Source organism: Zootoca vivipara, chromosome 11, assembly GCF_965207765.1.
Source record: "Zootoca vivipara chromosome 11, rZooViv2.hap1.1, whole genome shotgun sequence".
Lineage (NCBI taxonomy): Eukaryota > Metazoa > Chordata > Lepidosauria > Squamata > Lacertidae > Zootoca > Zootoca vivipara.
In genome coordinates this window covers 3,466,851-3,482,563 of record NC_142594.1, presented here as the reverse complement: position 1 = coordinate 3,482,563, position 15,713 = coordinate 3,466,851, and the positions used below count along the sequence as shown (strand labels likewise).

At 43.3% G+C, this 15,713-nt stretch overlaps 1 protein-coding gene across 2 annotated transcripts in view; it reads right to left on the bottom strand.

Moving 5' to 3' along the window:
• Window positions 1-3,688: 3,688 nt before the first annotated feature.
• The window catches only part of COA1 (cytochrome c oxidase assembly factor 1), a 52,470-nt gene continuing 40,445 nt past the window's right edge, over window positions 3,689-15,713 (bottom strand). For both annotated transcript variants that reach the window (XM_088653739.1, XM_035101396.3), the window contains exons 2-5: window positions 12,100-12,203; window positions 10,342-10,493; window positions 4,760-4,836; window positions 3,689-4,132 (exon numbers count right to left, since the gene is read on the bottom strand). In XM_088653739.1, coding sequence (XP_088509865.1) covers window positions 4,036-4,132; window positions 4,760-4,836; window positions 10,342-10,493; window positions 12,100-12,203 — 430 coding nt within the window. In that variant the 3' untranslated portion in view covers window positions 3,689-4,035. The remainder of the gene's footprint in view (window positions 4,133-4,759; window positions 4,837-10,341; window positions 10,494-12,099; window positions 12,204-15,713) is intronic.

Here is a 15,713-nt window from a genome sequence, read left to right as displayed (position 1 = left end):
TTTTCATCTTCCTGGGGCTGCAGACTTGGCTTAACACCCAGTGTCCAGATTACGTGGCTGGGCCACAGGAGTATGTGTTGGGAACAACTTACGCCTTTCCTGCCCTCTAGAATCAAAGCCTGTTGTCTAGATCTGTTAGTCATCCAGCTGGGCAAAAATTACCTGGGCCCATGGAAAGGTGCATAGACCTGATTTTGGCCATTGTGGATAACCTCAAGGCTCTAAATGAACTATACCCTAAAATGGTCATATGCTGGTCTGAGTTGCTAGAGAGGAGTCAATGGTGGCATATTCCGGAACTCGCTAGGATTACCAAGGCAAGGAAGGTGGTGAACTGTGCAGTGGTGCGCAGAATTGAGGCAACTGGCAGAAGTGTGATTTGGCGCCAGACATCACTTGACAAGGATGCGCTTTTCAGGCACAATGGTGTGCACCTACCAGTCATGGGTAGTGATGTTTGGCCATAAAAATATCATTGAGGGCCTTAGGTCCTGGTTGCAGATGTTGGGGGTTTTGCAGCCAGCCACGTTTGGCTTGGGTGGTGGTTTAGGCTTTGGGTAAGCCTTAGTCTTTGGTGAAGAGGGGGGTGTAGCCTCTGCCTGCTTCTCCAGTATTCAGGAGTCTCCCCTTAAAGGGATCTGGTAGAAATCACATCTCTCCAGAAGCCCAGGCTGGGGCTAGGGCCATAGCACTCCTCGAGGCAGCAGCCCTGCAGGGGATTCCTGCTTGCTGTGTGTCATAGAACCTCTTTGCCTAGGGTTGACCCCTAAAAGGTATACCTCAGCAGGCATGCTGGTAGTTCAGTGGTTATACCCCACGCATATGCTAAACCTCTACATATGTAACCAGTAAAGTTGTGGCCTAATTTCACCCTAAGCAATGTTGTCCTGTTTAATCGGGTGATGGGTTGGGGTGGGGTTGCCCGTGCCATGCAAATTAAATGCCCTTACAGAAAAGAGCAGAAAGCAATAGTTCTCCCCCCCCCTTCCATTGGTATGTGTAAAGCTTTTGTACTATATCCTCTGTTTTAACTATTCATAATGGTTGGGGTTGCTGTCCCAGTGCAAGTGACCATTGATAAGTATCCCATTTGTTTGGACAAGCTGATAAACATTGATTTTCACCAAGTGCAGCAAAGTACCAAAATATAGTTATGCCCAAATTCTAAGTTGCTATTAGACGTAGCTATAGAGTAATCCAAAGTCCTGAACCACTGTGCTGGGCAGGATTTGGATATGGCAGAAATGTCCCTCTGCTGGGCTTTGCTGAGCCCACTGAAATGGTGGGTGGTACAACTCCAGGCTGTAGCCAGTAGAACCTCCAAAATGGGCTGGCTCTCGGGTGGGTAGGAAGGGAGTGGAGCTGGTGAAAATAAGCACAACCGCCCCTCCCCTTCTCCCCTGTCCAGCATGAGCAGTAGAACTTTGGATGCAGTGGTAGCACCCCTATTTCACTTAGCCTGCTCCTCCTGGCTGAGAGTTAGGATTGCTCCACAAGCTGGTTTCTTTTCTTCATGCTGGTTTAAGTCTTCTGTTGCAGAGCATAAACTTTTATCACTTTTTCCAGCACAAATTGTCTGTCCCAGTACCTTGCATTGTACAGTGGTAAACTTGGTAAAATATTTTAGTTTTTAAATGTACTTCTAACGAGGCCAGCTTGGTTCTAACAAGGCCAGCTTGATCTTGGTTGGCTGCTTGGAGACTTTGCTGTACTCTTTTATATTAACTTGCTGTGCCTTAAGGTTGGCTTTGCAAGTTTGTATGATGTTGCGGAAGTCTAACATAAGTTATAAGCAAAATTTAAGTAACTCTGTAATGGGGGGAAAGAAGCTAATATGTAGGGATGCCAATTAATTCCACAAACGTAATACTGTCAATTTGAAATGCTACAGTACAAAAATTAACCTTATGAAAAATGTAAATAAGTGCATGTATAAAGTAAGAAGGGGAAATTCTCCAAATGTAGAAAGAGGAATTCTGGGCTCTGGTTCCTGTAGCTGCAGTTCATGTTTTGAAATGAGTTGTCCTTTCTCATATAAGCTATGGCGCTTTTCTTACAGGAACTACTGAGTTTCTGAGAAGCAGCACATGGGTTTAGCTGGATCAATTGCAAATTGCCACCTCTAGGTATCAGATACCTGGGATGACAGAGTTAAATTAGAGTATGATCAACTCCTTGTAAGTACTCTATAGTTATCTAAGGGGAAGATGAAATGAGATCCGAAGCAAAATGAGTATCAGACCAATTTAAGTTACATAGTAATGTAAAGAAGTGCTGTGCCTTTAAATATTTCTGCAAACTCCTGGCAGATGTATGCTCATTGTGTGCCTTTAAACACACAAGATCTGTTGGCAAATGTAAACCATTTGCTTTAATGTAATAAACTGGTTTTTTCCTGTTCTTTGATTATGTTTTTTAGCACTTACCTACTGTAATGTTACATTTTTTAAAAAAGTTATAAACTCCACAAGCCTTAGGGACCCCTTAGCTCAAGTGGTTTTCTGTTCCTCATAACTGCTAAAGAGAGGTAGCTTGAATCCCATCAAGTATTGTTACTGGGGCATTAATGGCTTCATTGCCTGTTCTGTGCCTTTCGAAAAACATTGCCGCCTTCTAATAGCTGACTGTAGCATTTGTTTCAGCAGTGTCAAGTGTCTACTAGAAAGCAAATGTTACACTATGCAGGTAGGAGACAGCCCTTTATTTCCATGAAGTTCAGTTGAAGTCTGAGAGTAGTCTACTGTGAAACAGGTTGAGGTTTGTAACTGCTGCCACAAGTCAATAGTGAAATCTGTTTTCATTCAATGTGGTGCTATATCAGGAGAGGGTTACTTTGTCATAACTGCTTTTCTTCTCTCAACACACCAGTAAGAATTCAGATAAAAGCTGCATTTTTCCTTGAACTGGCTAGAATTCAACTTGTTTCCATGACTTCAGCAGTTTATTTTAAATTCAGCCGGCTGCACTTCTGTTAGCATATTGAATATTCAACAAAGCTGAATCAGTTTATTTCCTCTACACGGTACTGCATTCTCTTTGTAGCTAGAAATTATTTAGTGACCATTGGGCTTAATCAGCGCATGATGCAAGGAATAATACAATTGAAAAGTGCTACTAATAGAAGTAGATGAATGACAGTGAAATGTCCACTTGCCATCCATTCCTTCAACATCAGTCTCATTAACAATGAGAGCAATATCTAGTCATTTGGAAAATGTATGTAACTTTAATTGTTCACAGTCTGTAATATCTTCAAATATTAAGGTGCTTAATAAATGAGTTCACCATTGTGAAACTTTTAAAACCCCCCCCAAGGCAGCATCTTTCGTTGGCAGCTTTTTTTTAATGTTAAAGGGATAGTGACATGTACTTTATGAAATGCCCTGTGCTTTGTGAATTAGTGTAGAATTAAGGTGCCGTGCACTCTTAAAATAGGAATAGGTCAGCAACAAATCAGCTAGCTTATTTTTTTGAGTTAGGCTTTGCTTCCAGAGGCCATTTGTATGGGATGGTGTCCTTAATGTTACTGATAAAGCAAGTGGGGGGAGCTTTTGGTCTTCCAAACCCAGAAAGCATGGCCAGGGGTAATGAGAATTGTAGTTCAGCAACACCTGGAGAGCCTAAGGTGTATAACTCATCTGTTAAATGCACAGCTGCCTACAGAACAGATATAAGACTTACTCTGTCCTGTGTTCAAAAGGCTTTTATTACGTAACCAGAACCTAAAAGGCCATAACCAGTTGTGCACAGGAAAAAAAACCCTACTATGCTACCTTGATAAAGTTGAAGAAACCTGTTGGATCCTGGCTATAGGAAGCCACCCAATACTTTTTGCTGATGATAACTTTTTTCCAAATGCATGTCGAAAGCTAAAAGCTTTTCGTTATGTCCTACGTGGTAGAATATCCTTCTACATAAGAGCAGACCCTTGTGAATGTCCAAACAAGTCTTTTGGCTCCCAACTAGCATTTAAAACTCTTACTTGTGACAACACAAATCACCCCCCCCCAACTGAAGTCTTGAACTTTTTGATTTTTACATCTCTTGCTGAGAAGCATCCTTCTGTGACGATAGGTAGACCGTAACACTTTGGCCATTACGGAGCTGCAGTGTGACTTCTTGCAGATTCCACCTATCCAACCACAGAAAGACAGGGGAAGAAATCCAGTAATTAGTATTTACTTAGAATAACTTGGGTAATGTAGTATTTTCTTAACATCACAATGACATTAAAAGGCTTGGAAAATGCTACCATTAAGGAACTAGGGCTGGGCGATAACAGCTTTTCAACATTGTGATGTATCACCAGTCAAACATTGCAATATAGTGATACGTTGCAATGTTGGAAAGCGGAGGGAGGAACAAGCTTCATTGGCCCCAGACTGAAACACCATAACATTACCATATTATCCAGCCACAATTTGCTTCCAAATTGATAGCAATTCAGCTGAAACCTTGGCTTAATTTATGCATGTAGATCAGTCTACTGGCAATGCAACTGCATCTATGGCAGAACTGCAACCTGTTTCACAAATGGCTGTATCAGGTGGATACCACTGAATCTGAACTGGGCCTATGATATCCAGTACTGTTTAATTCAGCAATTTTAGTAAGTTGATTTGCAAGTAGTCAATCAAATTGCAAGGAACTCATCTGGAGCTGTTAAGCACAACTATTTATGTCATTTAGACTCACAAAGGTAACTTTTTGTAAATTGCACTTAGTCCATACTTGATGCACTTATTAATCTAATACACACCTGTTAAGGGTGAAGTCCTTCTCTGAACAGACATGAAGATAACCAGCTGACTTTGTTCCAGATACTGGTATCCTTAACTGTAAAGAGAGAGAAGTAAGTCAAACAAAGCAAAAATCATATTTAATAACTCAGAACAGAATTTAAATTATAATTTGGAATTTCAAGACAATGGATATCAGGATGACAACCTTGCAGGTATTTAACTAAGCACAACAAGCCATTTATCCTCTGCACATACACACAAATAATTCCTTATTAGGTCACACATAAGATTAAATCTTTACTGCAGAAGAATGGGTGAATCCAATCTAGGTTTTAAGTAGCTGTTGAAAGCTCTGCTTGTTGCATTAGGGCAGTTTGGGAGACCTGTGACCTTCCAGAAGTTAAGACTCCCAACTCCCATCATCCCCAGCCAACATGGCCAACAACCACTGATGATGGGAGTTGTAGTTTGGAAATATCTGAAGGGCCACTGGTCCTCTCCCCCGGTGAAGTACAATCTGCACTCAATTTGGCTATTATCTTGCTAGACTGCTAGTTGTGCTTTCCTGTGTGTGACTAGGGATTTTGTCTAAGGTAGGGTTACCAGATGTCCCCGGTTCCCGGAGACAGTACCTGGATTTGTGAATAAGTCCCCGGACAAATTCCATCCCCAGAATGTTCCCAGATTTCATCTAATGTCCCCAGCAAACGCAGCAGCGGCAGTCTCAGCAGTCCGGAGCAGTTGGCTCTGGCTGGCTTCAAGAGTTGCTCCGAAGTCCCCATATGATGGTGGTGCAGGTGCTCTTAAGATGCAGCTTCTGGGCTGCCTCCAGCTTCTCCACCTGCCCTGACACCAGCAACTAAGCTGTGAAGGGAGGCTTCATGCTGCCTATCGGAGCAGCCTCCCAACTCCTACTTGCGTGCAAGCAGGAGCGGGGCGGGGATCTGTGTTAGGCAATGGGAAGCCTCCCTTCCCAGCTGAGGGATCCCCGCCCCCTCCTGCTTGCATGCAAGTAGGAATGGGATTGGGGCTGCTCTGATGGAAAGGGAGGCATCACGCTGCCCGAGCCTTGCCACCACCGCTCTCAGCCCTCCTCCTCCACCTTCCATGCCTGACCCACCACCCACCGCACACTGCTTCCCCACCACCACCACCACCAAAGAACCAACAACTCAGGGACTGCGCAGGCTCGTGGAGAAAGGAGATAGAAGCCTCGGAGGAAGGGGAAACACGGCGGTTGAGGTCAAGGTGGTGGCCGCCCCTCTGCCATCGCTGCAGCATCAACGTCTCGAACGTGTAGTATTTATTTATTTAAAGTGTCCCCATATTCATTGAAAAAAATCTGGTAACCTGATATTAGTTCGCCTGTCTTCCCAAGTGATGTGTAAAAATTTTCGGAGACACTGTTGATGGAATCTTTTGAGGAGTTGGAGATGGCGTTTATAAGTGGTCCATGTTTCACAAGCATATAGTAAGGTTGGTAGTACAATAGCTTTGTAAACAAGCATTTTGGTTTCCCTGTGAATGTCCTGGTCCTCGAACACTCTGCACTTCAATCGGGAGAAAGCCGCACTCGCAGAGCTCAGGCGATGCTGGATTTCGGCATCAATGTTGGCCCTTGTGGAAAGATAACTGCCTAGGTAGGGGAAGTGATCAACATTTTCCAACGTTACACCACTGAGTTGGATTTGTGGCGCTGCAGAGGGGTTATTTTGTAATTGTTGGTGCAGCACTTTGGTTTTCTGGATATTGAGTGATTGGCCAAGCTTTTCGTAAGCTTCTGCAAAGATATTTAGGATGGTTTGGAGGTCATCCTCTGAGCGTGCGCACACTACATTGTCATCAGCATACTGAAGCTCTATGACGGACGTTACGGTAACCTTACTTTTTGCTTTCAGCCTGCTCAGATTGAAGAGCTTTCCATCTGTTCGATATATGTTTTCTACTCTGGTGGGGAGTTTCCCTTCAACAAAGTGTAGGATCATGGCAATGAAAATAATAGAGTTGGGGCAATAACACAACCCTGTTTAACACCTGATCCCTCTGTGAATGGTTCACTTTGAGAGCCATTGTTATCTGAGATTGCTGCTGTCATATTGTCATGGAGGAGCCTAATGATGTTTACAAATTTATCTGGGCACTCAATTTTCAGAAGGACAGTCCACAGGACATTACGATTTACAGTGTCAAAAGCCTTAGTCAGGTCAATAAACGCCATATACAGGGGTTGGTTTTGCTCTCTGCATTTTTCTTGAAGCTGTCGAGCGGTGAAAATCATGTCCACTGTCCCCCTAGAGGGCCGAAAACCATTTTGGGATTCAGGAAGGGTCACCTCGGATATTGTTACGAGATGGTTTTCCAAGATCCTTGCAATAATTTTGCCAGCCGCAGCTAATAGAGAGATGCCTCGATAGTTTCCACAATCAGTTCTGTCACCTTTTTAAAAGAGATTGATAATTTTGGCATCCCTAAAGTCTGCTGGGATTTCTTCTCTTTCCCAGATTTTTTCGATAAGCTTGTGAAGTTGTTGCGTAAGTTCAATTCCGCCCACTTTGAAGATTTCGGCAGGTATCCCACCAGGTCCACTGGCTTTGTTGTTTTTCATTTGGTCAATAGCTGTACACAACTCTCCCAGATTTGGAGATACTGCAAGCTCATCTCTAATTTGTTTTTGCGGAATTCGTGAGAGGACCTCAGCAGCTACGCGGGATTTGCGGTTAAGGAGATGCTGGTAATGTTCTTTCCAGCGCAGTGCAATAGCTTCTTTATCTTTTAGAAGTGTATTACCGTCTGCTGAGCGTAGGGGGCATATGCCATGATTTATTGGCCCATAGATGGTCTTTGTGGCTTTAAAGAAACTCTGTGCATCATGAGTGTCGGCTAAGTGCTGGATCTCTAGCTTCTTCTTTTTTATCCACTAGGTGTTTTTTAGTTCTCTGGTTCTTTGAACCTCAGCCTTAGCCTTGGCATAGGTTTTTTTTCTTAGTGGCACAGTTTCTATCTCTTTGCCAGATCTGAAAGGCCTTCCTTTTCTTGTCAATCATGCATTCAATCTCACTGTCATTCTCATCAAACCAGTCCTGGTGTTTCTTGGTTTGGTATCCAATAGTTTGTTCACAGGCTGCATTAATGGATGTTATTAGCTTGGTCCAGTGTTCCTCAATGTTATCAGGGAATTCTGAAAGCAGATGGTCCTTAAGAGTCGTTTGGAAGCAATCCCGCTTAATGGGATCTTGAAGGGCTTGAGTGTTCATTTTGCGCCTTGGTTTCCTTCCTTGAAGCCTGCGTTGAGGTATAATCTTAATAGCCATCGTGGAGCGTATTAGTCGGTGATCTGTCCAGCAGTCGTCAGCGCTCATCATAGCTCTGGTAAGGAGCACATCATGGCAATCTTTACCATGGACAATAACATACGTCTAAGAGATGCCAGTAGTTTGATCGAGGATGCCTCCATGAAATTTTAAATTTATTTTTCAGTCAAAATAGTGTGTTGGTGATAACAAGGTTGTGCGCTGCACATATCGTCAAAAGTAAGATTCCTTTCTGGTTGCTGTTGCCAACTCCTTCTTTCCCAATAGTCCCAGGCCACAGATCGAAATCTCGCCCAATTCTTGCATTAAAATCACCCAGGAGGATAATTTTACTTTCCTTAGGCGTCTCTGATAGGATGGTATCCAGCTGAGAGTAAAAGTTTTCTTTAATGTCTTCATCAGCATCCATTGTTGGTGCATAAGAAATTATAATAGTAGCCTGTTGGTTTTTGGAGAGCTTTATTTGAAGGGTTGAGAGTCGCTCATTAATGCCAGTAGGGACTTCTGACAGGAGCTTCACAAGGTCGTTTTTGATAGCGAAGCCTACCCCATGTATTCAATGTTCTTGTTCAGATAGACCTTTCCAGAAGAATGTGTAGCCTCCTTTTTCTTTCTTCAGTTGTCCCTCGCCTGCTCTTCGAGTCTCTTGAAGCGCTGCAATATCGATGTTAAAACGTCGCAGCCCTCTTGCAATGATGGCAGTTCTGCGTTCAGGACGCTAGCTTGTCTGTGTTATCTGACCGTATATTCCCTGTTCCGAAGTTCAATTGTCTTTTACGACCGCTAGGTGGTGACCCCACTGGGCGCGGTAATCCAGTCAGAGGAAAAGGGAGGCAGACTATGTTTAGGGCACCTTTTCTAGCCCCTCCCCCTTTTTGGGGTGAGCAGAGTGGATCCTAAAAAGGGCTGCTCAGTCATGGATACAGCTGCCGAGCTGCTCAACTGCCTCGTTTCTTGAGTCAGAACGACTGAATCTGTATCCACTGCCCATGTGCCGGTTCATGACTAGGGGCTTCCAGATTTCACGATCCTGCCCCCGTTACCATTTGCTGATCGCCATGGGACTTTGGGGGTTTGGAAGATGCCTGTGTGTGAATTTGTTTTATGTGTGTAGATCAGTGCATGCTGACCAACGCACAGTCTTCACAGTAGGGCTCTGTTCCGACGGCATGAAGTAGTCACGACAAACCGGTAGATTCCTATCTGCTGCAGCCTTCATCCGCCTTCACAGCCGTTGTAACGTGCCGCTTGTTATAATCCACCTGTTCTGCCGTTGAGGACTTCTTGAATCATTCTTTGTCTAGCTCCTTCCCTTCGACCTTACCGCCTTGGGTGACCCTGCTGGGGAGTACAAGATTCCCGACGACTTTGCTCACAAGGGTCATAGGAACATGGAAGCCCACTCACCATGACAAGGCGATGATCTGGCGAGTGAGCCAATACCATGTAAGTCAAATGGCACAGCTCTCCAAGAGCTGCAGCAGATATTCTACTAATAGCCTGCTTCAGCAACAACAACAACAACAACAAGATGATGATGATGATGTTGTTGTTGTTATTAAATATTATTATTACTAAATCTGGGACTACATCATATGCACATTCAGCTCTCTGCTGCTGGGCAAATTGTTTGATAAATCCACAGACTTTTAAGTTAAGCTGGTGTATATAATTTGCACCAAGTTGATGTGGTTACTATTTATTGGACAAGGCTGATTTAAAGCAGATATGTTATGAGAAAATGTGTATATCGAAATAGTACTGCCTTAATGGTATATGGATGGGTTAAACCACAGAGCCTAGGGCTTGCCGATCAGAAGGTCGGTGGTTTGAATCCCCGCTACAGGGTGAGCGCCCGTTGCTCGGTCCCTGCTCCTGCCCACCTAGCAGTTCGAAAGCACGTCAAAGTGCAAGTAGATAAATACAGCGGGAAGGTAAACAGGGTTTCCATGTGCTGCTCTGGTTTGCAGAAGCGGCTTTGTCATGCTGGCCACATGACCTGGAAGCTGTACGCCGGCTCCCTTGGCCAATAACGCGAGATGAGCGGCGCAACCCCAGAGTTGGTCACGACTGGACCTAATGGTCAGGGGTCCCTTTACCTTTAATGGTATATGGAATCCTAGCCTATTAACATTGCAGCATAATAATTTTATGCTGAGATAGCTGATGGCATGGCAGACAACATCTTCAAACATATCCTAAGAAATCTTGTGGTCAAGCTATAATGTAGAGCACTCCTCCTCATTGCTTCTCTTTCTCACATCAAGTCTTAATTCAGCTGGTATTACCTGAGCTCTTGACACGTCAACGCAATTGGTCTTGTCAGTCAGCCTGATGTAATGTACTTTAAGAGGAGGAGCACCAAGTGCCTCCAGGGCTGCTGAGTCTTTATGAAGCTGCTCAAGAGCCTGCTGATAATACTGTGTTCTGGCAAAATTCTCTGGAGCAAAGAGGGGGGGAAAACACAATTAAGCAAAGAATATTAAACAGAAGTGGAATAGTGATAAATATTAATCAGAGACAGAATGGTGTCTAATTGTATTGACAGGTTCCAAAGCCACAATGGCCATGGCACTGTGCCCTTTCCACTTTTATCTACAGATAACCTAAATTTGAAGATTTCCTTGTTATTTCAAAATATATAATCAAAGGCAACAGATGACTGCAGTTATGCTCACTCATTCCAAATGTGTAAGGCCTGTTTAAAACGTATGTACATAGCCTAAACTTCCTGATTTAGGCAGTAACATTACATGAGTAACATTGATACTGGGAGCTATGGCTGGAACAGCCAGCGTTATCCAAAAACCACTGGGAGGTCTGAGAAAACCAGCCTCTTGTGTAGGTGAAGATAATTCTACTGGTACAAATCATGAGTATATTCCACCCACTGCCAATAGCAGTCCCAGCCACAAAGTGCATTAGTCTTTTCTAATAATTTTTATAGACAGGTCTGTGCAATGTCACATTTATAAGATAATGAAGAAAAGGTGCAAAATGTGACATTTGGTGCAAAATTAAGCATCTGAAGAGTATTTGCTTTCTTTTCTCTTTTTAGTACAAGTTTCTGGTTGTTATAGCTGTGAATGCTTCCTTGAAAGAGTGTGGGCAATGACTTGAAATTTCGGAAGCACAAATGAAAGCCAGTAGTTGAATAATATTTCCAGAGGTTAAGAGCACCATTTTAACACTGTGTGAGATTGTCTGCTGCTCCCAGTGATGGGAAAATTCAATAACTTATACAAAATAGTAAACATTGCAGAATATGCAAAATAAGAGCAATTACATAAAGTTGCTTAATATTTACAAGTTGAACTCAACATTTGGGGCACAAAATTTAGGTTGCATGGTTGTAGACTTTTGTTTGTTTTATGCATGCAGAGCATAAAACTGACTTGAAAGTTTAAGGGGTCAAGTCATATCATTTCCACTCCCACCCCTGTCTCTAAATAGTAACATGGGAAACCATCTTATACCAAATCAGACCTTAGTCCAACAAGCTTAATATTGTCTACACTGGTTTGCAGAAGCTCTCCAAGATTTCAGATAGGAGTTTTTCCTGCCATTCCTGCAAGTGACGGGGATTGCATCTGGGTTGTTTTGCACTCTACCACTCAGCAACACCCCTTCCCATTAATGATTATATATAGCAGAGAACCTGCAGCCCTCCAGATATTGTTGGACCACGACTCCCACCCACCCACCCACCCCTCCCCACTGGCCATGGTGGCTGGACCTGATGGGAGTTGGAGTCCAACAACATCTGAAGATCCCTTATCTGTTTTAGATGTATTGAAGATGACAGACAGGGATACTACTTCAGAATACTACTTTATGTACAATTGTCTTGCAAGCAGAAAACTAGCACTGAAGGGAGGTACGTTCTTCTCTAGTGACTATACTGGTTTTCTATTCACAGAATTTTTAGCATGCTGGAAATTCAAAGATGTTATTTGCAACTTGCATTCTATCAACCCAATGCTCTTCCATCTCATTCTGGTGAACGTGTGGATCAGGGTTAACTTGCTAACTGTGATGAAACTTACTTTGTATGTAGTAATACATAAGAGCACTCCCCCCGCCAGACACAACTGCCAGATAAAGAGCCATTTGCTGAAGTTTTCTCAAGGATGCTGGCATGTTTTGTTCCCTAAGGGGAAAGAAGGATCAGAAATAGATTTATTGTATATTAGCAAAACAAGGGAATGTTGCCAAAGCCCTTTCAATATTCCAGCAAAATAGGCCTGAATGAAAACCCTACATGCATCATTCAACATTTTTGAGGGTCCCATGGTTCACTCAGATGGTATCTAGGTGAGAATTGAGCAGGGGCTGGTTACCTCAGCCTGAATATATTTATCTGTTTCTTTTAGGGATGCTGCTGCTTCACTAATTGCCAAGCAGAAAATAACTTGTTTGGTGCGGCCAGCAGCCAGAAAAGCAGCATATTGTTCTGCAGGTTCCCATAAGTGCTAAATAAAACACAGAGGAGTATTATTCAGGTTTTGGGGGGGCTAGTGAAATGTTACCCTGAAGTAAAAGTAAACCTTATGAGTGAATTTCGCTAAGAAGGTGTGGGGAGGGATAAAAGGCCAAGTGAGTTCATTACCAGTAAGTACACGGTTGTCACATTTTAGCTGCTTTCACTTGTGTGCGCACACACACAAAGCAGAAGTGAAAAACAGGAAGTTTTTGCAAGGGTCTTTCCCCTCATCCTTTTAGTCTTCTGCCCTGCCCTTTTCATGTGGACCACATATTTGTCATTTTGTAAAGTAAAAGGGCATGAGTCTGACTAGCAGAGAATACCATTAAACAGCTGAGTACAGGAAGTTACAGCTCTTCCTTTGTTTAGCAGCTTACTGTGTTATCTATATGAAAGGCTCTTATCCACCTCTGTGCAGTATGTAAACAAGTAGGACTTGGATAACTATGAAAGTTGTAAATATTTTCAGTGATTTATGTGTATAAATCACAGGAATCAAGTAGGAGAGTGAACAAGGCACACTGCCCTTTATTTAGGTCTCCTTTAAGCAGAGACCTGTGGCCCACCAGATGTTGCTAGACTACATCTCCCATTAACCCCAGCTAATGTGGCCAATGGTCAGAGACAGGAATTGTGGTCCAGCAACATCTGGAGGGCCACAGGTCCTGCCAACCCTGCCTTTCAGGGTAATTGTATTTACATGCATGCTGTTACCAAAAAAAAAACCCACCATAAGCACAGCATAAATGAAACAGATTTATAAACTACCATCTCTAGATGAATCATTCTGCATCTGAGGCTGTGTGGACAGTCCCAGTTACATCGGAAAGAGTCACAGGATCAGCCACACCTATGTGACTCCAATATTCATCACACTCCACAGCAGAAGCCTTGTCTGCATAAACCGCACTGAGATGGAATTAACTGCAACTCTCATTAGTTTTGATGGGGCTCGCCTAAAAATATTCTCAATAGATCATGTCCCATGTTCCAAATAACAGTGGCATAAATGCACTGGTCTGTTGAAGGGGGACAGCTATTTACAGGAAAGAAGTCCCTCAAGTCAGATGTTTCTTCATCTTGTGAGTTTTACCTTAAGTGAGTGAAATAAAAGGAAACACTAGTACATAAACATAACAATCATTTCTCCTTCAGAATATCTTGGGGGGGGGCTAGGGGGGAATAAAGGCTACATAGAATCATAGGGTTGGTATGTTGCTTTCAGAAACAAGGCCTAGAATCATAGAGTTGGAAGAGACCACAAGGGCCATCCAGTCCAACCCCCTGCCAAGCAGGAAACAAGAAAAGAAGTGCCATACAACATTTGTTTCTGAGTAAAATCAAAGGTTAGGAGTTGATAAACATTACTTGCTGGGGACCACTGACAACTTTGCGAAAAACAATCTCTCACTTTAAGAAACATTACAGGTTATTTTTGCCCATCTTACGTATTGTTGCATTTCATCCCAATCTCTGCTTGTGAGATTCCAGGGGTTCCAGACACTTACCCAGGGTTTATGTTTCCTTTAAGAATGAGGCACAGTGGAGACTGTGGTAGTTTTATGATATATGGTTTATTTACACATATATACCACCAGAGTTAAACCATAGTTAAAGCTATGGTTTTCCCAGTAGTGATGTATGGAAGTGAGAGCTGGACCATCAAGAAGGCTGATCGCCGAAGAATTGATGCTTTTGAATTATGGTGCTGGAGGAGACTCTTGAGAGTCCCATGGACTGCAAGAAGATCAAACCTATCCATTCTGAAGGAAATCAGCCCCGAGTGCTCACTGGAAGGACAGATCGTGAAGCTGAGGCTCCAATACTTTGGCCACCTCATTGAGAAGAGAAGAATCCTTGGAAAAGACCCTGATGTTGGGAAAGATTGAGGGCACTAGGAGAAGGGGACGACAGAGGACGAGATGGTTGGACAGTGTTCTCGAAGCTACGAACATGAGTTTGACCAAACTGCGGGAGGCAGTGCAAGACAGGAGTGCCTGGTGTGCTATGGTCCATGGGGTCACGAAGAGTCGGACACGACTAAACGACTAAACAACAACAACACCAGAGTCTACAATGGAGGGGCCTTGCCTGTCCCATAGCCACAGCCTTGGATTCCAGCAGAAATCTGGCATGGCTCTGTCTCTCAGCTGCCTATCTTACAGCCTTGCTTCTACCTTCTACTACACACAACTCAACTCTCCAACTCTGGCCTTTCTGTTTCCCATTCTTTCCCCATTTAAAAGGCAGCTGCAGGAGAAAGAGATTTGGATCAGCGCCTGGAGGGAATTCTTTAAAAATCCTTTGTCCCCATGCTGATTGCTGGATTTGTGTGGAGGAAAATGTGCAGGCATTAAAAAAACACCGCATGCTTCAAGGGCCCCTCAGTATTTTATGTGACTGGGCCAAAGTCATGGGGTGGGGGCTATGATGGCTGCCCCTGCTAAGTAATATGCCATGCTAAGCACTACAGGGGATTGGAGTAGATCAGAGAAACAAAGAAGGTGCAAGCAGGCAGTGGAGAACATTCACAGGCTCCTCCTTGCAAGAGAGACTGCTCTTAAACCATAGTCCTGGATTTAATTATTGTGTCCCTGCTCCCAAGGATCCTTAGCAGGTTCAGCAAAACAGAACGGCCAACAACCATAAGTGATAGACATTTCCATGTGTATGTTCTCTCACCTTCCCACCTTCCCTTTTCCTTCATGGGACCCTGACTTTCAATTCCACTTGTTCACACTATGTTGGTACCTTTAGCATTTGGTTAAGATTAGCACTTACACACCTTTCTGCCATATACGCACAAAATGCTGCCCAAACATACTTCCCCAAGTAGACAAAGAAACTGAATATATAAAACTGGTTATTAATATTCACTCAGTCTATTACATAATACTACTGTGAATTTTATTGCTGCTTGAAGGGGGAGGAAAATGAAAAGGTTAGACACTGTAATAGTGGGGTGTGTTATAAAGAACAACAGTGCAATTATATCACTGTTGCTGCTTTAGAGCACTGAAGTTAATCCTAGCCGCTGGTGAATCAATCACCATCTTCATGCTTCTTCAGACAGGCAAAGTGAAGGCTCTGGAAGGCTAATAGGTTTATTTTATGTCCCTTGTCCCTGGTTACTTCTATTTCAAACATTATCTCATTACCGGACCAGTTTATAAGAAC